General features: G+C 44.3%; 1 protein-coding gene across 5 annotated transcripts in view; it reads left to right on the plus strand.

Moving 5' to 3' along the window:
- The window catches only part of slc41a2b (solute carrier family 41 member 2b), a 28,941-nt gene extending 6,065 nt beyond the window's left edge, over positions 1 to 22,876 (plus strand). For all 5 annotated transcript variants that reach the window (XM_034526163.1, XM_034526162.1, XM_034526166.1 and 2 more), the window contains 8 exons: positions 634 to 705; positions 1,271 to 1,415; positions 1,582 to 1,728; positions 4,431 to 4,578; positions 5,107 to 5,186; positions 9,506 to 9,637; positions 10,160 to 10,308; positions 20,318 to 22,876. In XM_034526163.1, coding sequence (XP_034382054.1) covers positions 634 to 705; positions 1,271 to 1,415; positions 1,582 to 1,728; positions 4,431 to 4,578; positions 5,107 to 5,186; positions 9,506 to 9,637; positions 10,160 to 10,308; positions 20,318 to 20,503 — 1,059 coding nt within the window. In that variant the 3' untranslated portion in view covers positions 20,504 to 22,876. The remainder of the gene's footprint in view (positions 1 to 633; positions 706 to 1,270; positions 1,416 to 1,581; positions 1,729 to 4,430; positions 4,579 to 5,106; positions 5,187 to 9,505; positions 9,638 to 10,159; positions 10,309 to 20,317) is intronic.
- Positions 22,877 to 24,514: the final 1,638 nt, after the last annotated feature.

Below are 24,514 nucleotides of genomic sequence, written 5' to 3' on the forward strand. Positions count from 1 at the left end.
TACTCTACAGAGGAGCAGAAGAAGTGACGGAGGAGAAAGTCTCTCTTTGTTTGTTGTCTTTCTGGCTTTCCCGTTGGCCTCCTCCGGCTCTCGGCACACAGGCTCCACATTGACACTGTGCTGTGTCAACACGGACAGCGCAGCCCATAATTCCTCACAAAACCTGGTTTGTCTTCGTGTTCACGTTCTTCCAAAAACTCCGCTATGATGCACAGAGCGATGAAAAGGATGAAACCTGTACAGTCTTAAGGGCACGTGTATGCATATTAAGAAATATGCATGCATACAGCTCAATATAATTCATGTGTAAAAGCTGCAAAACTCAGCTACAACAATAAGACACACTCCATTAATTTAGTACTGCACTTCCATAAGGACACTCCATAGTGTCGGCATCCCTGACTGTTACAACCACGCCTTTCCGGCTCGATGAGCTCCGTTTACATCGCAGTGGGGTACCCTTTAAGTTCCTGATAATCTGGCGGACTATAGGTAACAGGGCTCCAGAGGTTTCAGGTCACAAAGGGGCTCTGGCCTATTTTAAAGGCACTCATAGAAAACTCAAAGAATGCTACCAATTGTTTTTCCTTTTTGCTTTCTTTTTTTAATATTCTCTCCTGGTTCCCAACACAGGTGAATGTGGGCAAGATGGATTCTCCCATAGAAAAGTGGAATCTAATCATCGGCAACCTGGCACTGAAGCAGGTAATGGCTCCCATTGAAGCTTTAACCCATCTCCATGCGCGTGCAGCCATTCGGATGAAACAATGTTGGTTAACATCGGCTTCTAAGAATTTTCCTTTTCAAACTCAGTACAGACACCTTTCCTGATTACCCGATGTGATTATATATAATCATATAATTATGTAAAGCCATGTTATGTGTAACTAGTAATTGGTTGGATCCCAGTGGGTGTTGACTCAGGCTGTTTTATTGATATCTCTGTCTGTGTATAGAGTACGTTCTCTGTTAATCATCTCCACACGCTGACATGCAACCTTGGAGGGGTTTTGGCGAGCAGTTTGTACGCAGCAACAACACACGTCAGCAGGAAGTCTTATGTAATGGATTGGGAAAAAACAACCTAGACATGATGTTAATTACAGTATTTTACCTTCATGTGTATGTGGAACTTGACCTCGCATGAGTAACCCTTCTGCTGATCCTGTAAGCACTGTTTGTGTGTTTTTTTTCACACACGTAGCACTGCTTGTTTACCCCCCACTCAACACGAAAGCACAGCAGTAACTCCCCATCCCCCTCCTCCCAGGTTCAGGCCACGGTGGTGGGCTTCCTGGCCGCCGTAGCAGCCGTGGTCCTCGGCTGGATCCCAGAAGGGAAGTTCCAGATGAGCCACGCGGTGCTGCTCTGCTCCAGCAGCGTGGCCACGGCCTTTATAGCCTCCATGCTGCAGGGTACACACACACACACACACCCCAACACACACACAGCTGAGGACCAGGCTTCTGTCCTCCACAAACAACATTTGTAACAATGTCTTCCTTTCTGACCAACTGGTTGTTTAATGGCGCCTGATGTCACCAGTAATGTGAAGATCACCCTTTTCTTTTTGTGTGTCAGGTTTCATTATGGTGGGTGTAATCGTGGGTTCGAAGAAGACGGGCATCAACCCAGACAATGTAGCCACACCCATCGCCGCCAGTTTTGGTGACCTCATAACCCTGGCGATCCTGGCCTGGATAAGCCAGGGCCTCTACAAATGTCTGGGTAGGTGATCAGCTGCTGCCTTTAGAAAAAGATCCTGTTGGACAGTTTCAAACACCCTTGCACATCTTCCCTTCTCTTATTAAAACACTTTTATTTTATAATATATACTTGTTTTAAAGTACTGTCATCTGTTTGTTATTTACCCTATTTATCTATTATTGCACTGTTTATTGTTTTTATTGTATTTTATTGTAATATACATATATATATATATATATATATATATATATATGTATATATATATATATTATAATAAACAATAAATATATATTACATTTCATGTAAATATATATATATTACATGTTTATTGTAATGTTATATATACATATATATATATATATATATATATATATATATATATATATATATATATTACATTTCAATATACAATACAAATATAATAAAAACAATAAACAGTGCAATAATAGATAAATAGAGTAAAAAAACAAGGGCATGAGTGCAAAAAGTATTTTGTGCAGGTAAACACAGTCCATGTGAACATTAACTGAAGCAACAAGGTGTGTAAAAGTCACCTGGGTGAACGCAACCTGAGAGTAACCTGATTCTTCTAGTTCAAATTGTCCATACATTGCACATGCGTGCATGAGATGGTGGATCCTCTCATCCTGGTCTCCAGTTACGATACGCTTTGGATTGAAGCGACACAAAACACTTTGACAATCACTGCATTTGGTCACTCCTCTCAGTTAGAAACGCTCGTCAGCCCAGGTGGAACATGGTGGGACACTTCCCTCTGTCAGCCAGCAGAGGTCACTCCTGCCTCTCCTCTTGCAGGACAGAGCGGCCCTTTTGTCCTCCCGCCACACATTCCACATGTTTATCGTGGAACCACCTCCTGACACTCAATCCGGCAAACACCGGGAACCGTTTCCCCTGGAAAAAGACTCTGTCTGGTCTAATTGTGTGACACAGACGTTCACCACAGCGAAAGGAGCTAAATGTGTTAAACAGACCTCCGGATTTCATATTTCCATGGCGGGACGTCTGGCTGTGTCACTCCTGGGACAGTGGGCCCAGTTGTTCAGCCACGCCGACACTTTCCTGCCAAATTGGAACTAATGGTGGGTTTATTTTCAACTAAACTGAATTTAAACCGCCTGATTATCGACTGAGTTATGAGCTTAATGCCTCTAATGCTTAGTGGAGAAACGTTATTTATAACACTGTTTCAACCAACAGGCTGTCGTCGTGAGGGGACTCGGCAGTAGATAATGAGCGCATGAGACGGAGCCTGTGAGCACTCAGTACGTTTGTGTGGATGTCGTCGGGACAATTGAGTCCGTGATTTAGGCAAAATGGGAAGATAGGGTTGGTATTAAGTTGAAGAAATAAATCAGGTTGGGTTTAGACTTTAGACTCGGATACAAGCGGCCGAAATGAGCTTCCTCCGTAGGGTGGCCGGGCTCAGCCTTAGAGATAGGGTAAGGAGCTCGGACATCAGGGGGGAGCTTGGAGTCGAGTCGCTGCTCCTTCGTGTCGAAAGGAGTCAGCTGAGGTGGTTCGGGCATCTAGTTAGGATGCCTCCTGGACGCCTCCCATTAGAGGTTTTCCGGGCATGTCCAACTGGTAGGAGGCCCCGGGGAAAACCGAGGACACGCTGGAGGGATTATATCTCCCGGCTGGCCTTGGAACACCTCGGGATCCCCAAGAATGAGCTGGAAAGTGTTGCGGGTGAGAGGGAGGCCTGGGTCGGCCTGCTGAACCTGCTGCCACCGCGACCCGACCCCGGATAAGAGGTGATAATGGATAGATGGATGGATGGATGGATGGATGGGTTTAGACTTGGATACTGAGTTAAGCTGCATTTCATATACCGGTCACATATCCATCTGACACATGACACATTGCCCACAATGACAAAAAAAAGAGGACATTATCTTCTATGAATTTTATTTATCTTTTCACCACATTATTACATGCAGCCATAAACTGGCAGCAGTCTGCTGAAAAGCATAACAGCTCCAGAGCCAAATGTCTGGATTAAAGCTGGGGTGATAACTTATTTAACAGAACTTAAAGTAGCAATTTTTGGAAATAAAAAGAAACATTTGGATTTTCAAAGTGTGAAGTGGTTTCTAGTCAAGTTTGAATACTTTGAAATAATAAAGGGACCATTTAGCAGGGCTACCCGATGGCAGAGTGTCAGGGGTCCATGTAACAGTTTAACCTGTAGTAGACCCTCATTGGAGCGTATCTGAATGCTAACTCGGTGTCAGATTCCCCGTCAATGTGGGTCGATGTGGGTACAAAGCTCCGCTCTCAGTAAGTTTTCTCAGCGCTGCATTTAACCCGAACACTGGGACTTTTCTGTTCTGGGGTTACGAGAGCACAGTGATGATGAATCTCTGACTGTTTCCTAATGATGGTTATTTAGTGCCTGGACTAAACTAGTTGTGCTATTTTGTAGTTTGAACAAAGAGGTGCTTTTGTAGAGAGGAACCTTCCCTGTGTTGGTGTGCACTTCTTCTCGATGGTTATATATTTGCGTTCAGCGGTTATAATTCAGTTATTGCAATTTATGGGGTATATATTCATCACAAAAGCGTGTTCCTCAAACTAAGTTTCTGGGGGGTGGGAATATTCAGCTGGTTTACTGTACCGTTTCCCCGGTGCATTCTGGGAAGGGCTCCAAACCGCCATCCGGAGATGGAAAATGAACGACGTCTCTTGCTCTTCTCCAGATACCTACCCGTATGTGTCGTCACTGGTCTGCGCCTTCTTCATGTGTCTGAATCCTCTGTGGATCGTCATCTCCTCCAAGCACCCAGCCAGCCGCACCCTGCTCTACTCCGGATGGGAGCCGGTCATCACTGCCATGGTCATCAGCAGGTGTGTGTGCGTGTGTGTGTGTGTGTGTGTGTGTCTGTGTGCCTGTCTAGTCTTCAAAGGGGGAAATGACTACTATCCTGTGTCTGCAACTCCCTGTGTCTGGATGACTCATCCCCCAAAACAAATTTGCAGCACCCGAGCACCCTCGGGTCCCCTCGAGCCTGGAAGCCTCACTCATGCAGCCAGCAGGAAGGGAATACTCCGGGAAGGAGATGCCACATCTCGCAGACAAATAAAAAGAAAAGAAACTATTGAAGCTCTTGTACTGTGTAGCCTACTGTGTACTCTGCAGCCGATGAAGCATTTTTAGTGGCATTTATAGATGAGCCCACAAATTCACCGTGGACATAATTGAGAATCCTCTGTCTTCCTCTTTCCATGCCCTCTTTTTTGTCTCTCTCTGTCTCTCTCTCACACACACACACACACACACACACACACACACACACACACACACACACACACACACACACACACACACACACACACACACACCAGTTAATCATCTAATTATGTCGTGCTCTGCAGCATCGGAGGGCTCATCCTGGACAAAACGGTGTCTGACCCAAATCTGGCCGGCATCGTGGTGTACACGCCGGTTATCAACGGTGAGTCACAGTGTTGGCACTGCTCCGTCCTTTTGCTGTGAATGGCTTCAAGGTGTCACCGTTTGAAACGCAATTGCTCGACCGCCCCGGGGGGGGGGGGGGGGGGCACACACACCAACAGACGAGGGGAATCCGGTCCAAAGGTTTTAAGACAACAGCTTCTTTAGTCCAGGGGGATTTAATACATACGTAATGAAAGCTTGTGTAGTCGGATTGCTCTACTCCCATACGGTTCGGTGTTGATGTGTTTACGTTGTGCAGGTGAGGACCCCTGGGTCTGTACGCCTGCAGAAGGGTTTGCAGTTCTGTGTGCGTGCTCATTTAAATGCAGTGTGTACTTTTCTTTTGATTAAGTCATGAATCGAGACGAGACCAATTGGTGCAGATTAGGTTTTTAAAATTTCTTTTTAAATGCACTGGCATCGGTACTCGTATCCGACAATATGCAAGTTTAGGTTTTGGAAGAAATGGTATCGAAACATCTCTCCTTATGGATAATTTAAGACGTGATATCCCATAAAATATAAAGCATAACTATGTAGTTAAATGAAAGACTCTTCATCTGTGTAGTGGACCATCTGTTCCACAAATACTGGTGGTAAGCAAAACAAGTGCAGTGGTTAATGGAAAGCTTTCTTCAGGACATTCTGTCCTGTTAGGCAGCAGACAAACACCCCGTTTTATTCTAAACAGCAAACGGCAACAAGCTGTTTAACAGTTGGTCCCGTTTGTCTCTCAGTTTTCCAATTAATGCAGAGTTTGACCCTTTCGAGCTGAGATTCAGACAAAGTGTTTACACACAAGATGGATGACGCACCGTGGAGTCTATTTGTCTTGTGCTGTGCAGCTCCTAGGTGTGAATTAATGCTGAACCCAAAGAAGTGCCGATGCTCCGTCAACAGTCCCCTGATTGATGAAAGTTACTAAATAATGCCTCCAAATGCTGATCAGCATAAACGAGTGACCTAATGAGTCTGTCTGTCTCTATAAACCTGGTGCCGTTCCATTTCCTCTTGCTTCTACCTCCCACCGCTAACTGGCTCAGCCACGGTTGCCAGGACCCTGGCACCGCCACAACAAGAGATAAGCTTTTAATTAAACGGCAATAATGAAAGACATTTAACAAGATAGGAGTAAGATTCTGACTCTTAATTGGTTTTCTGCGTCCCGGCCACGGAACAGCTGGGGGTGTCTGTGGGGGCGGAGACGTCTTTATGCCAGAAAAAGCCTTTTTGCAGCGTTTTTCTTCAGCGGGTGAGGAAGTGGCGAGGCGGGGGCCGCTCGTGTCGTTGGGCTTGATTAAAATGCACCGTGGGTCCTGTTCTAATAAAAGAATGAAATGAAAGAAAAGGGAGACGCAACAGAAAGCTAGAAGGAAGTGTGTTGATGTTGGATTAGAGAGATGTGTAGCGCGTGATAAGAACAGACAGGTTAAACGAAAGGCAGCGGGAGAGACACTGGCCTCCATTCATTATTTTTAATACATTATTACATGCAATTTCCCCAGAGATAGAAAGTAGCTGGTATGTTTAATCCAGTTGTTGAGGAAGTGTCTGCCAGTTAATTTCCTGTCGAGCCTCTGTAGCGACAGTGTATCACACCAGAAATGGGTGTTCTTTCCTTTTTATTTAGATTGTAAATTCAGCTTCAGGTGTCGTCATAAAGGCTTTGATCCATCTTTCTGAACCTGCAGATATCATATTATGTGTTTTCCAGACAGCACTCGGGTACAGCAGCCTTTAATCTTCGCTTGTCATCTTCTCATATATGTTTGTTTTAAGATCAGGTGTCTGTCTGTTTTGCATCCCGTTCATATTTTCCTTCCATCATATTTTATCTGCGTTTGTTTTATCACGTTTCATCCTGATAATGGAGCCGGTCAAATAAACAAACTGAAATCAAACCCGGAGGTGAGCGGGCGGACGGCTCCCTCTGGGCGGAGCGACCCGGCTGAGAGGAGCACGGGACCCCCTGCTGTTCCCCCTCGCCGGAGCCCAGAACCTCCTCATCCTCATTCCTCCTGTCAGACCCACTGACCTGAATAAGCCAGATTACCCCCGAATGCTCCTCCACTCTATCTCTGCCACCCCCTTGCTGAGGTTGCTAGAACGCCCTCCCCCAGTTCAGCCCCCACCCATCGCAAATGCCCTCAAGGACAAAAAGCCAGAAAGTCAAAATCTGTGCACCATCCAAGTACAAGTGGAAAAAAGTTGTTTGTTTCTGTTTAAAATGCCAAATGTTCGATGTTCTTGGGCCCAGACATTTTGACATGTCGCAGTCGGAAAAGCACAGGTGTAAATAAAAAAGAAATTACAAACAATGTAATGATGGCTTAATTCCATCTAGCTGCTTCAGTCTCAGGGTCCCTCCATAGTTTGTCTGTATCACATGTATCAGTATAGGCATGAATTGGATCCACTGCGCAGCACTTAAAGCCGGTTCCCCCGTTAGTTGACTCGTGTGCTCACTGCGTGCCAAATGAATCGGTGCACACAGTTACCACATGACCTGTTGCTAAAGAATAAAACCATTTACATGGAGACTGGTGCAGTGCTACGAGGATAATGTATATACACAAATAAAGAATCCAATGGGACACATTTAGGACCCCCGTTTTTGAACATAGAGAATTAACAATAAGAAAAAGATACATTGAAAAGTCTCAAATATATGTCCAAGTATAATGGCAACTTCTGATAATGTATGATTAAGGGCAGCACAACATTGGAAAAAAGAATCCAAGAATCCTTAACTATATATTGTGTAGTCCTACTATGAACAGGTCAACATTGGTACATACAGTAGTATGTATGTATGTATGTATGTATGTGGGAGGATCTTGTTCCACATCTACATGAAGAGACGTGTAAAGTTACTTCTTGGCAAACGACCGCAGGGTGCCATGTTTGCACGGCGTCTGTACGGAAAGGGCGAGCGTGAAGTTGTGTCTGTACGCGGCCCCGCGGCGGTGCTGGCAATGTTCCAGACAGAAGTCAGACAAACGGATACAATAGATTGAATTAAGGGGACGTCACCCCGAGGTGATGGCAGTGTCTGCGTCGATATACTCGTCGCCACAATAACAGGTCTAGTTGGGTTTTTTTTGTTTGGGGGGGGGGGGGGGGGGGGTCTGAGACACACACATCCTTCTTGTTCTTCTTGTGTTTATAGGACACGACCGCTTCAGTGACTGAAAGCAGCCTCGTTTTGAGGATCTGTCCCCCCGCTGCACTGCGCTCCTTATAATTCTGAATAAAGAGACGTCTCGCTCTTCCCTGGCAGTTTTTACATGCATAAAGGATAAATCTGGGTTTTCTTCTTCTCTTCTGAGCTTAAACGACGCCCACCTTGTCAGCTCCTTTGTTGCTGATATCTGTCTGTATGTGAGCTCTCCTGCAGAGCTTAGTCACCAGATTGTGGGTACATGGATGAAAGACTGTGTGTGTACGTGTGTGTGTGTGTGTGAGCTGCACTATGTGAATGTAAAGTGTGTTTCGTGGGTGCAGATGGCGTCCCACGTTCTCGTGACTGTTCAGCTGCTCAACAAGGGGCCCGACTGTGATCCCTTTCCTTCTAATGGGACGCTTCATAAACTTCTTGTTTAAGTCAAATCATAATAATAATCATTTTTAGAGGCCTGACACAGTGCAAAGACCAGAGGAGTCTACTCAGAAAATATTATTTGGTGTAGCAGATGGCAACTCTGTGCTATTTATCTTTCAAACTAGATTCATGGTTGTGTTGAGGAAATTCGGCCGCCGCTAAGCCCCGCCCCCTATTGCTGCTCCATCAAGACTGTCGGTGCTGTCATGAAGCCCATACTGTCACTAACTGCACTCCTTGGAGAAACAAAAGACACACAGAACATGTGACTGACTGTTTCTATCCAGGGCAGAAGTGTTTAGTGAATATTAGAAGTTGGTTCCTTTTTAGATGAACGTCACTCATCACCGAGTCTTATTCCATTGCTCTTTTAACTTTTACACCTCAGCCAAACTGTCATGTTGTTTGTTGTATAAAGCCTTCTGGAGGATATATTTATTCTTACTAGGCACCGTTGTGGGCTCCTCTTTGTCATTCAGTAATTTGTGTTCAGGCAGCACTGGTTAATATAATTCTTGGGGGGTTCATTGGTGGCCAGCCGGTCCCCGTCTGTCACGGTTAGATCATGACTGAACTGGTGAAGTCCAGAAAACCCTGGAAATGCAGTATTGGGTGGAAGCCGTTCTCTAGTTACCCAATGAGCGATGATTATGAATACTTTACCTGCCTTTACGTTGTCTCTGTGACCTCACCTGACAGAATGCTCTCCTGTCCAGGCATCGGGGGTAACCTGGTGGCTATTCAGGCCAGCCGGTTCTCCACTCACCTGCATTTCCACTGCGCTCCTGGGGAGGTTCCCGACGAGGCCAAGGGCTGCTACTACCCCTGCCGAACATTCTGGGGTAAAGGTGAGTACCGCCGCTGACCTGTTCAGCTCGCTGGCTGGCTGCGATGCCGAGGCATAGCCATTCTCACTCCGTTGGTCTCTCTTCATACTAAGTTTACAATCATACACACAAACGCTTAACTTTGAACAGATTTCCCTTTTCAACTGTGGGTCATTTCAATAATTAGTCACAATAGCTGCAATACGTTGTTAATAACATTGTTTGTGTGTGTGTGTGTGTGTGTGTGTGTGTGTGTGTGTGTGTGTGTGTGTGTGTGTGTGTGTGTGTGTGTGTGTGTGTGTGTGTGTGTGTGTGTGTGTGTGTGTGTGTGTGTGTGTGTGTGTGTGTGTGTGTGTGTGTGTGTGTGTGTGTGTGTGTGTGTGTGTGTGTGTGTGAGATATCAAGGAATCAATGCAAACTGCTGATTTCCTACTTTTGGTTCAGTAGACTGGTGTTAAAGATTGATGATTTAGTGTTATTGAGCTCCTCAAGTTTCTCCAGTGTTTGTCTCGCATTCACCTGTAACCTCCGTTTTTTCCTCAGGAGCCAATCATCGCTCTGCTCAGGTGCTTCTACTTTTGGTGATCCCCGGTCACCTGATCTTCCTCTACACCATCCACCTGATGAAGAGTGGACACACCACCCTGACCCCCATCTTCATGTCCGTCTACCTGGCTGCTGCCATGCTGCAGGTGAGCCTGTGTCCAAGTGTGCTGGAGGCTTTTGCACTACATTTATGGCTCGTTATTCCACACAAGTCTTGAAGCTCAAGGGACACAATCCAGAGTCTTAATATAGCCGTTATTAATGCTGCTTTTATTTTCAAGATGACTTTAACTACAAAACCACAGCTCCGTCTCACGGGATGAACCGGAACCCGAAGCCTTCATTTAGGCTTCAAGTATTATTTTGACATTACGCAATGTTGTGATGTTGACGACCAATAAAAAAAGCACGGAATATCTCTGTCAGTGTCTGAGCCGCGGCGATGCACTCAGCTGTGTGATCATTTAAGAGTAGTGAGTGAGGACTCGCCAGTCAAACAGTGGCAGACAAATAGTCACTGACACCACGATGTTCCACACGTTCTTTTAGTCTAATAATGAAACAAAATAAACCTGCAGAAGGAGAAAAAAAAAGAAAATGTTCTTAGACCTTTTCAATTATGAAATGGAACAATGTAACCTTCTGAAATAACGGGCTCAGTTGCTGTGTTAACGCTTCACACTTCAAACAATGAAAAAAATCGTCCTGGTTAGTCTTTCCACTGATTAACCCAGTTAGATGTGAAGCTGAGTAGCATCTCTCACTCATTCTTCAGAGGTACACCTTTTAAATAAGCAAAATGACATGACAGACATTTCCAAAACATACTCAGCCAATAGCACATCGGAGACGATATATTTGCCCAACCGGCCGACCCCTGACGACGTACATACATGACTGGAGAGTGTCTGGAACATGTGACTATAACATGACTTCATGCCTATTTGCACTATTGCAAGGCTCCATCTCCAGCATCTTAACATAAGAGAGTGTATCTACGGTTTGGTGCTTATACAATAACACCCATTCGCGTCACGACCTTCAGCAAGTTCAGTTTTGTATCTGCACAAGGTTACCTCCCATTATTATCCACGAGCAAACGTCATTCTTCAGGTCTATGAAAGATGACTGTGAGGACGTGCGTTTCCTTCCCAACACTTACAAACTGAAGGAGGAAACTCAGGTGATTTTGAGCGGAGGAATCTCACTTCTGTATGTTTTTGTTTTGGCAGCAGTTCAGGTAATTATGAAGGAACGGCTTGCTGGTTATGAATGATCTGTGTCTGGGTGTGGAATTGTAATAATTTAAATGTTTTGCAAGGCTCCCCTAAACCTTGAATGCAGACGTTGAACATTGGGATGCAATCCTGGCCCCGGAGGCCCTGGAAAGCTTCCAAATCAATTAAGCTCGGAGCAGGAAGAGCTGCTTTAAGGGGGCCTCAGTCCCAGAAGGATTATCAAATGGCAGAGACGGGCCCATAGAGTTCTTTCACGTCTTTTTATATTTACAACCACTAAAGAGAGCATACTGTATTGATTGGATTTAAGAACCTTAAACACCACTTGGCTTTTTGGTGTTTTAAATGTTCGACGTGGTTTACAAGCTGGGTCACGCCGCGAGGCAAAGAAGACGCTGCAAGTCAGAATGATTCATGAACTTCTTTCTGGTGTTTGTTGACCCGCGTCTGAAGGTGCCCGAGTTCTGCAGTGAATGTGGGTTTCTGTGTAGTGTCACAGCAGCAAGGTGACTGCGGGAAGGAATATTTATGGAAGCATGCCGCAGAAATTACTCATGGTGTTGTATCTGCTTTGTCATCAGTGTTTTGGAACGGACTCAGCCTAACATAGAAGCGTAGTTGGTCTACTAACTGTAGGGTTTCCCACAGACTGGATATAAGAAGTGGACATAGTCGTTTGAAACCTTGATTTTGATGAGTGGCCATATACGGCTCTGATAGCAACCTGTCAATCACCTTGTAGCCCCGCCCTAAAAGCACACTCTGCTTCTATTTGACTCTAAATTACCATAATTTACTAAATGAACATGTTGTATTGAAGAAGACTTGAAACTAGACTAAACTACTAAAAATGTTTACTGAGGGAATAAATCAAGTGAAGTAGAGTCATTTATATAGACTTCTATACAACCGGAGGAGTCGCCCCCTGGTGGACATTAGAGAGAATGCAGCTTTAACACATGAAGCATAGACTTCTATACAACCGGAGGAGTCGCCCCCTGGTGGACATTAGAGAGAATGCAGCTTTAACACATGAAGCATAGACTTCTATACAACCAGAGGAGTCGCCCCCTGGTGGTCAGGAGAGAGAATGCAGCTTTAACACATGAAGCATAGACTTCTATACAACCTGAGGAGTCGCCCCCTGGTGGTCAGTAGAGAGAATGCAGCTTTAACACATGAAGCATAGACTTCTATACAACCAGAGGAGTCGCTCACTAGTGGTCAGTAGAGAGAATGCAGCTTTAACACATGAAGCATAGACTTCTATACAACCAGAGGAGTCGCCCCCTGGTGGTCAGTAGAGAGAATGCAGCTTTAACACATGAAGCATAGACTTCTATACAACCTGAGGAGTCGCCCCCTGGTGGTCAGTAGAGAGAATGCAGCTTTAACACATGAAGCATAGACTTCTATACAACCAGAGGAGTCGCCCACTGTTGGTCAGTAGAGCGAATGCAGCTTTAACACATGAAGCATAGACTTCTATACAACCAGAGGAGTCGCCCTCTGATGGCCAGGAGTGAGAATGCAGCTTTAACACATGAAGCATAGACTTCTATACAACCTGAGGAGTCGCCCCCTGGTGGTCAGTAGAGAGAATGCAGCTTTAACACATAAAGCATAGACTTCTATACAACCAGAGGAGTCGCTCACTAGTGGTCAGTAGAGAGAATGCAGCTTTAACACATGAAGCATAGACTTCTATACAACCAGAGGAGTCGCCCCCTGGTGGTCAGTAGAGAGAATGCAGCTTTAACACATGAAGCATAGATTTCTATACAACCTGAGGAGTCGCCCCCTGGTGGTCAGTAGAGAGAATGCAGCTTTAACACATGAAGCATAGACTTCTATACAACCAGAGGAGTCGCCCACTGTTGGTCAGTAGAGCGAATGCAGCTTTAACACATGAAGCATAGACTTCTATACAACCAGAGGAGTCGCCCTCTGATGGCCAGGAGTGAGAATGCATCTTTAAGACACTTCCTTATTAGATTTACTTTCAAGAACCGTAGGGTGCCGTCTGCAGCTCATTTCTTTATACTGCAACATAGATAAATGCTAGACGTTGTAATAATCTAAAAACTCTTGAGGGAATTTCTTCAAATTTGGGAGAAATGTCCAACTGGAACTCAATGTTCAACGGGCTTGATTTTGGAGGTCAAAGATGTTAATTCAAACAATTTTGGACATATATCTAATAGGATAAGTTGTTGAGGTGATGATATTTTGGACAGACATGGATCTAAATTAATATAAGGCCGGTACAGAAATGGCCTGATGGCAGAGAAAAGAGTCTGGAGCAGTGATAATGCAAAGATATGGACAGCTGGAGAGGCTGCAGCTGAGACGAGGAGTAGACTTGTACATGTGAAGGTGGAAATGTCTCGATTCTAATTTGAAACCATGGAAACAAACTAAAGTAAAACATCCCATGCTCTTCAACATGCACTCCTTCATTACCGTTTGCATGTTACTGGTGTTTGAAGTCAAACACTTCATCATTCTATTTGATGTCATTGTGAAAACAACTTTATTTAACGAAGTCTCGCCAAAAACTACGTTTTACAATGTGAACACAGCACAATACCGTTAGAGCTGTTATTGCAGGTTTAGCAGAATTGACAGAAACCTCTTCTAAAGAACATTTCCAAACCGCTCCACTCTACCACAGATCAATGTGCCCATCTGTATTCCAAGTGTGTTCCAAACACTGTGATCTTGAAGGAAGAAAAAGGACTTTAAGCTATTGCTTCCGTCACAGGTATCCAACATGAGCCTCTCCTATAATCCAACCCGGGCACTAATGATGGTAATAAACATTCTGCCACTCATCAAATCGCCCGACAGTAAACTTCCAGTGGCGTTTGAGATGTTCCTCTCTGCCCTACATGGGGGGTCAGACACACTTGAGCTAAGATGTCTGTAGCAGCGGCAGAATTCAATAATGTCACAAAGTCCTGTAACCGTCTGTTTCTTTAATAGCAGGCGCTGCGGTTTGATAATGCTCCATTTAAAGAGAAAGCCGCAGAAAATTATAGAAATGTAAACATCTCTGCAGCTCGAGTGGTCGAGAGATCTGTGTGCAAGCCCCCCCTCACCCCCCCCAAACTGGGGAGAAAAAGAAAGATGTCAAATTCTGCATATGTTGGCATGCAGTGGCTCTGTGTTTTGCACAAATCAATAGTTAATACGACATTTAAACTGAGGACTTACCAAACATGAACAGACAGCTTAAACCATACACAAGGCAGCATGGTTTAACAGTGCTGTATTAGCCCACAGCATATATAGACAAAGAATGAGGCAATGCTAAATAAACCAAGGCAGCGTAGTGCAATACGTCTCACGGGTGTCAAAGAAGAAGAAAGAATAGTAGTTTGTGTTCAAGGAATTTTGAAAGTGCTCTGCAAAGTTTCCCCCTGATGAAGACGCATTGCTGTGCTCATGTCACGTGTTAAAGGCACTTTAGCAACGGGGGACCATCTCTTGCCCTGAAGCCCAAACCTCATTACTTGAGTGGACGCTATCAGCAGCATCATCTCCTCCGGTCCGGAGTCCTGCACGTCTAATCTGTCACTTGATCTCCTGACGTCAGCGGAGTTCCTCCGTACCGCTCGGTGAGGCACATTTAAAACACAATATGATGCATTCTCAAGATATGGACGACTCTCTTTCTCCACAGTACTGTGCTGGACATAGATCAGGTGTGGAATCCACATTTTCAGTGGATGTGTGTTTTTCTCCAGCTGCAGTTCTCTATTCGCAGATGAATTTAATTATAACGTTAACCCTTAAGCATAAACAAAGTCTTGCAGAGCAATTTTAAAAAAAGGGCAGAACTCGTCGCCCCGCAGCTGGTATGTTTAATTATTCAGCCCATGCATTTAAAAGACTTGCTGTGAAAGACGTGACGTATTCACTCTGACTTTTAAACGGCTTTCAGTTGAAATGAAAAACACGGTTTCTTACCTTGTATTTTGAGTGATTGAGATGCCACGCCGTCATGCGTCAACTTGATGATGAAAATGTGACATGAAGGAACAAAACGCCAATATCACATTCACGGAACAAAAAGAAACCCACGGTCAACACGAGTGAACGCGCTTCACATGTGTCTGTGAAACGGGTCCACGGGCAGCTGCTTCTGGTTCTGTTGGCATGAGAAGACACACAGTAGGTTGTTTCACTTTGCACAGAACCACGAAGACCGAATACACACTCGGCAGAATAGATGACTCGAAGTATGAGATTGATCGATTATTCCTTTTTTTTGTTCTTTTTCCTCCACTGAGATGGAACAGATTCCCGTCTTTTCCTCTGAAAAGGTGTGAAGTGAGACAAATGTTTAGATTTTGGTAATACAGGAGAGACAGATGGTGGTGCGGGGGAGGAAATGCTCAACAAGACGTAGATTGAGAGTTGGAGGTTCGCTCGAGTAGAGCAGCAGAAGGGAGCTGGAGATGACCAGCTAGAGGGCCAGAGCAAGAATTCAGAGTTTTAAATCCGGATGACAAACGCCTGCACTGTTCTTCTGCAGCCAGTAGAGTGACATGAAGCGATGGTTTCCTTCTGGCAGGGTGTGCAGGTTCCTCTGAGCGCAGGGTCAGGCTCACGGAGACCTCAGAGGTCCGTCTGAGCAAACAAGAGGGGACCAGATGTCAGCCAGAGCAGCTTGAAATGGGGGTTTATTTACATCAATGCACACGTCATATATAAGATCACGGATAGTTCCATACACATGGGCAGAGGCCTTGCTTAAACTCTCACACGGACATTCCTGGTCGGTGCTTTTCAGAGTCAACAGACGACTGTGCTGTTTACCATCCATCATTGTAATGAAGTCCTGTCTCCCCTTATTCTAAAGCTGTGTGTGTGTGTGTGTGTGTGTGTGTGTGTGTGTGTGTGTGTGTGTGTGTGTGAGAAATGTCCAATCATCTGCTGATGCAAGTCCTTTTTTATATTGAATATCTGCAGACACGAGTCCGATGCGATAATATATTTACCTAAACGCTCATGGAGGCACTGCATTCTGGTACTGATAATAGAATATGAACATGAATATGTTTCAGGTTCTCACCTTCGCTGTCTAAACATAGAAAGAGAAATGAATGTGTATTGCTAAAATCAAGAAACTGAAAAGTGGAACAGAAGAACATTTAAAGAATTATAATATATATATATATATATATATATATATATATATATGAAAAACATTTATATGTAGAATATATTTTAATTAATTACTGAAGAGCTATGCAGATTTTAGAAGTTATTTAGTGCAGAAATGTTCAAAGGATCACATTAGTGTAAAGATGATATGCAATAATCACACCCATCAGCATCAAGTTTAATTCTGGTCATCAAGTTAACCGTTGATAAGCGCCCGGTCAGAAAATGTAATTTCTTAATGATTTGTGGCTCAGTGGAGAGCAGGTTCGTTCATCAGTGGAAGTGTTAAAGCACTTTGAACAGAGAGAGAAGAACAGTCCATTTACCAGTGAGTCCATTGTGGCTGTCCGCGCTTTCTCAAGGTCATTTCACAAAAGACACGTATGAAGCATAAATAAACAAATGAAGTCCTTTCTTGATTGTTGTTATCCATGTGGCAAATTAGAGATGCGCTGGAGGCCGACAGTCGGCTTCATTGATTTATTTCAATCTTGTTTTTCTTTTTTCATATTTTCCAAAATGACATGTAGAGTGGCTTTATTCATGACACGGATTTCATTGCATCCTAAAATAAATGAATTCAAGCAGACGGCCCTTTTTTTTAAATGCACTTCAATTACCACCAACTTGCTGATCTTTGTGAATTGGACTATTTGCATAGAAAGGGGCCCATTTTGTGCTAAATGTCTGTATATGACTCTATTTTAATACATGCAAATAGGATTGCAGCACTGAGGCGCTCCTTGTTTGTTCAAGTTCCTGTGATGAAATGCTTGGACGGTAACGTGGGTTCTTTTGGTCTCGTTTGTGCACTTTTAACATCCGCAAAAGTCTGAACCCGCGGTCCAACCGGAGACCCTAGCAGGGTCTACACTCAGCTTCCAGATGTCTGACCCAACATCCAGCCACTGTCATATCTTTGTGAATAATACTTGTCCACAAATGGAGTGTAACAAGTGGACCTATATGGTAAATTATCCTAATCAAATCTCACAAACGGGTAGCTCTTATTTACTTTACTTCATGAGTTTGAAGGGATTTACGACAGCAAAGAAGTTTGAATATGACTGAACACTGGTACGAGCAACTTTGCGGCAAAAATTCGGAGATGCGTAGGAGAAAGATTAAAGTCGGTGCTGAATCTGTCCAACTGTGTTTGTTAGAGAGCCGGAGGAGTTGCATTCCACCCACTCGGCTCCCAGCATCCACCAAGCCGAGCAGCAGTCCGACTCATTTCTGCCGCCTGTGTAATTGGCCAAATTGACACGGAGGCAGATGCAGGCAAGCTGGGCCATCTCAGGAGATCAAACAGCTTAGTCCTGCAGACACTCGGGCCTGATGGAGGCATTGAACACCGAGACGGAGGACGAGCTGCCGGATGGAATGCACGGTGTTATATTTGTCTCCCATTTTCCATTTGTTTTGCCAAATTGTGGCAATTAGATGCATCTTAATCCTTGAAAGGCTGACTGCCTGGAACTTCTCAAGTTTCTCTCCGTCTTTGCCTCCTTTTCTTTCTTTTGTTTGAGGAAAAAAAACAAAAAACTAAAGTTGAGGATCGGCGGTTTTATCCCTGGCAATGAAATCAGTATATGATACGATTTGAAATGATTTAACATACAACCTGATTCATTCTTTCTAAGTTCTATATGGTTGGACTGCTGGGGTTTCATTCACACTTGTGCTTGTGAGCATAATTTGTGTACACTGTGTTACTGGTTAAAATTGGTATCATACCACAATATGTTAATAGTCTCTCTGCAAAGTCTGAATTTGATAAAGAGAAGTAAAACATTTTTAGAAATCTCTTCAATTTAGGCAAATCTCCAAATGGAGCGTCTATGATTTGTGTTTTTCTGATGTAACACGCTATTTATTTCACTTGTATATCACTAATGGTGTTCAATACATCCACATACAGCAGCAACATAAACTAAATAAACACAAAATAATGCTGTTTGCCCTCAAATCACCATAACATATTGGCAGATGAATCATATTTTTTGATAACTCTGTCATTTTCTCTCCCTTACGCAGTCCGATTTAGGTCTAAGAACTTTGTTATATGGCATCATTATATTCGTTATTGATTCATGAACACAAATTAATGAAATTTGGCCCCCGTTAACGATTTTTTTTTAAATAATTTTTTTCCCGATGCTTTATTTACTTTATTAAGATTGCATTTTGGCCAATGCGTTCAGCCTCTTTGATGTGATTGGTCGATTATACTTGATTATACTCCGGGTACAAAGTCTTGTTGCTATGCAGAATCAACAGGACCAGTTTCTAAGTGTATAGTTTATAGACATGATGCTACAAAAGCAACGATTTCTCCAACTGAGAGCACGTCATGGTGAACACAAGTCTGTCGGCGCGGTGGATGGTCGGGTTTAAAAGCTGAGCGCACGCCCGGGAGACGCTTCCACGGCAGGAAGGCAGGCAGCCATGTTGTTCACCACCATGACACGTTCCAGTGGGGCCATCGGCAGGTTATCAGAGCTCATGCATTAGTGTGTTAATGAAATGATATATTGTCATAATCAATTATCCCCGCTCCCTCTTGATACCATCGCTGCTGCTCATATTCCCTGGCATGTTAATATCTTCCAATGACTGCCATCCTTTTTTTAGAATGTTTGCACACAACTCTGGACAGCCCATTTCCCCTTAAATTATAGACTCCTCCTTATCTTTTAATGGACTTCTCTTTTACTCTCGGCACGGTTGCCTCCATGCGTGGAAACTTGAATTATGAATAACTGGTCTCTCGGTCTGCTGCTCTGTCCATTACTCCTCCTCTCAGTTTAAGTGTTTATGCCATTGCACAGCGTTTGGTAGCTCTTGTTCCTCCCAGCCTTCATAACACAAGCGTCCCTTGTCTCCATCTTGCTATTCTTTCTATTCTTTGGTAGAGGAGTACACTCAGACCGCCTCTCCTTATTCCCTTTTCTTTTGCCATGAAAAAGAGCTGCTTCACCACTCAAAAGGAATAAGAAAAGGCCCACTTCTACAACATATTAGTTTATTAACCATTATTTGTTTATTTGTATCCACATTATCGTTGTTAAGAAGAGTTTGTAGCCAAGCTCGTGGCTCTGTAAGGTGGTATGCTCCATGATGCTTTGAGCCAAATGCTAAGCACAGTTGTGTTTCTTAAAACAATAACACACACATACACAAACGCACACACTGAATCTCCTCCCATTTATTTTAGTTTGTAGCTTGTATCAGGGAAATATTAATATTTTCAAAATATTTGTATTTCTTATTTATACTGTAGTATTCTTTCTGCTATAATGTAGTTCCTAAAGGAAGAGTTTGACATGTTGGGAAATAGGATTATTTGTCGTCTTAGCTTGGTGTGAAAGCTAGAAACAAGTGAACCAGCCAGTACCTCCGAAGCTCACTCATAACCTTATTAAATCTCTGTGTCATTTGTTCCTGCTCTTACGTCCCAGACTGTTTCTTGGCTGAGACCGTTTGCCAGACAACTAGTGCAAACAGCAGGATGTTACCATGTCCAGTCTTTGTGCTAAGCTAAGCTGCTGGCTCTGGCTACATTGTTACCATGCAGACATTAGAGTGGTATCAACTTACTCGTCAAACTCTCAGCAAAAAAGCAAAGAAGTGTTTCCAAAAGCGCCAAACTGATTCATTCATACATTTCTGCCTGTTCTCTCTGAGAAGTGGCAGCGTGGGCCTCCTGCAATATGCTCACCCCCCTCCTGCCTTTGTCTTCCAGGTGTTTCTGCTGCTGTGCATAGCAGACTGGATGGTGCACTCCATGTGGCGGAGCGGCAAAGATCCCGACAGCTTCTCCATCCCTTACCTGACGGCTCTGGGCGACCTGCTGGGCACCGCCCTGCTGGCGCTCAGCTTCCACTTCCTGTGGGTCATAGGAGACCAGGACAGCGATGTGGGCGACTGACAACACGGCATCGGCGGCGGTGGAAAGCCCCCCGCCTCTTCCACCCGACTTCTCACTCCCTTAAGCCTTGTGGGAGCGTGGGTGCCCTGTGTCGCTGGCCAGCACATTCCTCTGCTTCACTTCACTGAAACCACACGAGGTTTTTGGGAACTTCTTTCTGCTCTTGTTTATTTTTTATTATTTTTATTTTTTATAAAATACATCATATTCCATAAGTTTAGACTGTTCTCAGCACATATTTTGATCTGCATAGTTTGCATCACAGCACTTGCATATTTGATTGCTGGTGTTGCTGAGAGGAGCAGGGAACCTGGTGGTGCTCCATGGACATATCTCTCTTGTTGGTGTATATTTTGGCCTTTACCACCGTGTCATAAACTTCATTACCTGCCTTGTGTGTTGCGGCTCTGCAACACCAAGTCAGTGGAGGGACACAGAGCCGACGCCGGTGGAGGTTTATCCGGGATCAACTGAACAACCACTTTGAACTGCCATGTTAGCAGGTCTACCAGCTAACCCCCGGGGGAGGGGGGGGAGAAGTTGTTGTGCGTCTGTTTTGTCCCTGTATCCAAATGTGCTCTTTCCATACAGAACAGTTCCAATTTTCCCTTTTTTGGGGTGTATTTTAGTCCCTCACTGTTCTCTGCCAGGCTAAATTAATTCCAGTCTAATTCTATAGCTCTGAATTTAAATGATTTCTTCTGCAATGAATGATGCTAACATAAGAATATGGACAGGATTACAAAAAGGCTCAAAATGAAATGAATGGATAATGTTAAAGCTCTTGTAGTTCAACACTTCTTGGTACCCAGCCGTTGGGAATTGACCCTTCACTAAACCCCTTGTCCAATCATTGCTTGGCAAACGTAACCGGGCGTGTCAGGTCTGTACAGCCAGCTTTGGGGTTTATGTGTGCACGTGGTGTGCACGGTGTGCACGTGGTGTGCACGGTGTGCACGTGGTGTGCACGTGGTGCAACATTGTTTTTATCTGCTCTAACTAGCTTACTACATAAAGTCATAACTCAGTCTGCGTTTGTCTAACCTACAGCTGTACATTGCTCTGTGGGGTGACGGGTAACATTAAAAAAGCCCCGTTCACGACTACCACATCCACCTTTTGTAGTTGCTATTCATGTGATTTGATTAAGTTTAGTCCAGAAGCCCCAGCAACGTCCCCAGAGATACGTTCTGTTGGCTAAACACGTCGCTCAGTGGTCAACCGTAACGGTAATGAACATGAAACTGATCTTTATCATACAAACCAACTAGCTCAACACTGCAATACAATGACAATGTATTGATGTATTTACTGTTGGTGTCTTTTCTAATTCCTGTGTTGGTGACACGGGAATTATTTTGGAGAGACAAGGGGTCATAAGCGCGTCAGTCTTTAGCTTCAAGTCTCCGGCTTCCAGTGAAACTGACCTGGGACCTGTAGCTTTGTGGCTCGTCATGCAAACACAGCATCAGCCTCCGTATTCTATCATAGTATCGAGTACATAGCCATCATTTCATCAGCTAGCTAAGACCAACTCGTGAATTTAACGTTAGCTAAATTAGCTCCTTGAAAATCAGCAACAGGAAGTAAGAGGAGGCGGGCTTAGTGAATGGTCAATTATTGCTGGAGGTCAACCAATCCACAGATGAACTCACTTTGTGTGTACCGTTCCATCTTTCCAGCCTCCTGATGTTATGTCAATATCAAACAAACCATGACATCTTCTCTATGTGATGATCCCATCATTCATGTCCTTCCTTTGTCTCTTACCCTCTGCTGTGCACACCGACGGCAGGAGAGAAAACATTCCACGCCGGATGTTCGCACGCTAATCAATGCAATAATGTGTGCATAGAATCTCAACTGATCAGCTGTTTTCATGTCGGCGTGGGATGGTTTCCTTCTCATTTCAACACGACCGGACTAAACACAGATTCATGTGTTTCAAAAGGTCCAGATGAAGCCGCCCGATTATTCAATGTGTCTCTGACTCCCGAGAAATGATATCCGTCTGGCTTAAAAATGACCTCCCTAAATCCAACTTCCTCCTTAATCTCAGCAGCATATAGTGTGCACGTGAACGTTCTGATCAACTCCAATGTGCCTCTTGAGATTCACTGGTTATCAAGGTATTTCTCTCCGTCACACCATTAATGCAATTTTCTTTCTACAGCATTGTAATACTGTGCAATGAGTTTTGTACTTTTAGTTGGACGACGACGACGACTATTATATTATTGAGGCGTTTCGTCACGAAAACTGCTGGCATGAAACTATTAGACGAGATCATAAGTTGTCATATTTGCTATGAAACCCTTTATTTGCATTCGTGGCTCATGTGCCAAAACTGTCTCAATAAATGTCCTTCTGATGAAAAGCATCTCACTTGTGGTTCTTTTTCTCGGCCACGCGATGGTCGTCTACTGCAGGAGTTGGGGTGCAAATGAACGGTAAAGATTCGCCTGAAGCAATCCCCACGCATGACCTACGACCTGCGGCCGTCTCCATGACAACACCACCAGGCAGCGCTCTGCCTCTTCTCCTGGGCTTCAGTGCATTTCTACGCCGACCAACACATCAAGATGTTCCAGGGGAAGAACAGAACCTTTCTCTCTGCTCTCACACAATAACTGAGATTGGCAAAAGCATTTTTTTATAAATATTTACTAATAATTGAAAAATGTGCTGTGCTTTTCACATGATATTTGGGAGAATCGCAAGTTCAAAAAGCTTCTTTTTTTTTTTTCTTTAATCAAATGCACACAGGAGACAATATAATAGATTTTGTCCTTAATAAATATGGTCTTTTGTAGATGTATATAATAGAACCTGTGGATGTGGACTCATGACCTCAGTCATTTGGCCGTTACGCGTCTCTGCAACGCCACTGAGCATCAAAGTTCCCTCAGAAGAGATTTGCCGCAGCGTGACGAGCTGCCGTTCCTCCGTGAGCGACGGATGAAAGCACTGACGTCTGCGGCTTCTCATGAAAACAGCGGCGCTAAGAAACTTCAAAGTTGGGTGTCACAAGGTGCCAACAGGAAGCGGTTAGAAGCAGTCTGGGATCAAAAGGGAAAGGGGGAACTTAATACCAAGTCAAAGTCCTGGGTTGTATAACTAATGGATTTCCCTTATCTCCTTGAACACGGTGAGAAGCATTCACAACACTTCACAACTTACCTCTCATGTGATCAAAGGCTCGATGTATATCGCTATTCACGCTTATGGATTGTCTGACAGAGTCCTTCAGCTGAAGGACGTTCTATGGTTCAATAATAATAGCAGGACATCTACAAATACCTGATTATCAGAGCACTTAACAACCCATTCCAGGCCAGCATCAGGCTGTGCATCTTAATTATTAAAGTGTGACGCTATAATTATTTTTATTTCAGTTGATGTATGAGCTTGTGTTTTTGATTTTAACAGCGTCTAGACGGAGAATTTTTACCCAAGTCGATGGGATGCGGTGCTAGCCTGATAAAGTGAGCTGGGAGGTTTGTTGGGGGGTGTACGGTCTGCGAGCTCAGCAACAGTGATCCAGACATGGCCAGAGCCCCCCCCCCCCCCCCCCCCCCCCCCCTCGTCACTCATTCAGCCACCCTTGGGGCTGTTAGCAGTATGGTAATGCAGAGCCTTGGAGACAGACTCAGAGGTCTGGCAGCTCACAGCCAGCACCTCTCTGGGCGCTCAGGAAAACAATTGATGTTTCATGCACTACGTAATGGGAAACAGAATTCTCAAGGGCCCGTGGGTTTTGCCAGTGGAGCTAAATGCATGTTGCAACAGTGTGTCACAGTTACCAAACCCGGGGCCTTAAAGTGCACCATAGAGGAAAAGAGCCAACGTGAGAACAATCAAACCATGTCTGATGTGGTCTTCACAGATTCATGGGGGATTTCACGTGACATAATCACCCCCTGCTACCTCCATTTGTACAATTACATATATACAATCAACATAAAACAAGAGTTCTTGGAGACAGGAAGTGGGAGGATAGTCACGAGGGGG

Source organism: Cyclopterus lumpus, chromosome 23 (genome assembly GCF_009769545.1).
Source record: "Cyclopterus lumpus isolate fCycLum1 chromosome 23, fCycLum1.pri, whole genome shotgun sequence".
NCBI lineage: Eukaryota > Metazoa > Chordata > Actinopteri > Perciformes > Cyclopteridae > Cyclopterus > Cyclopterus lumpus.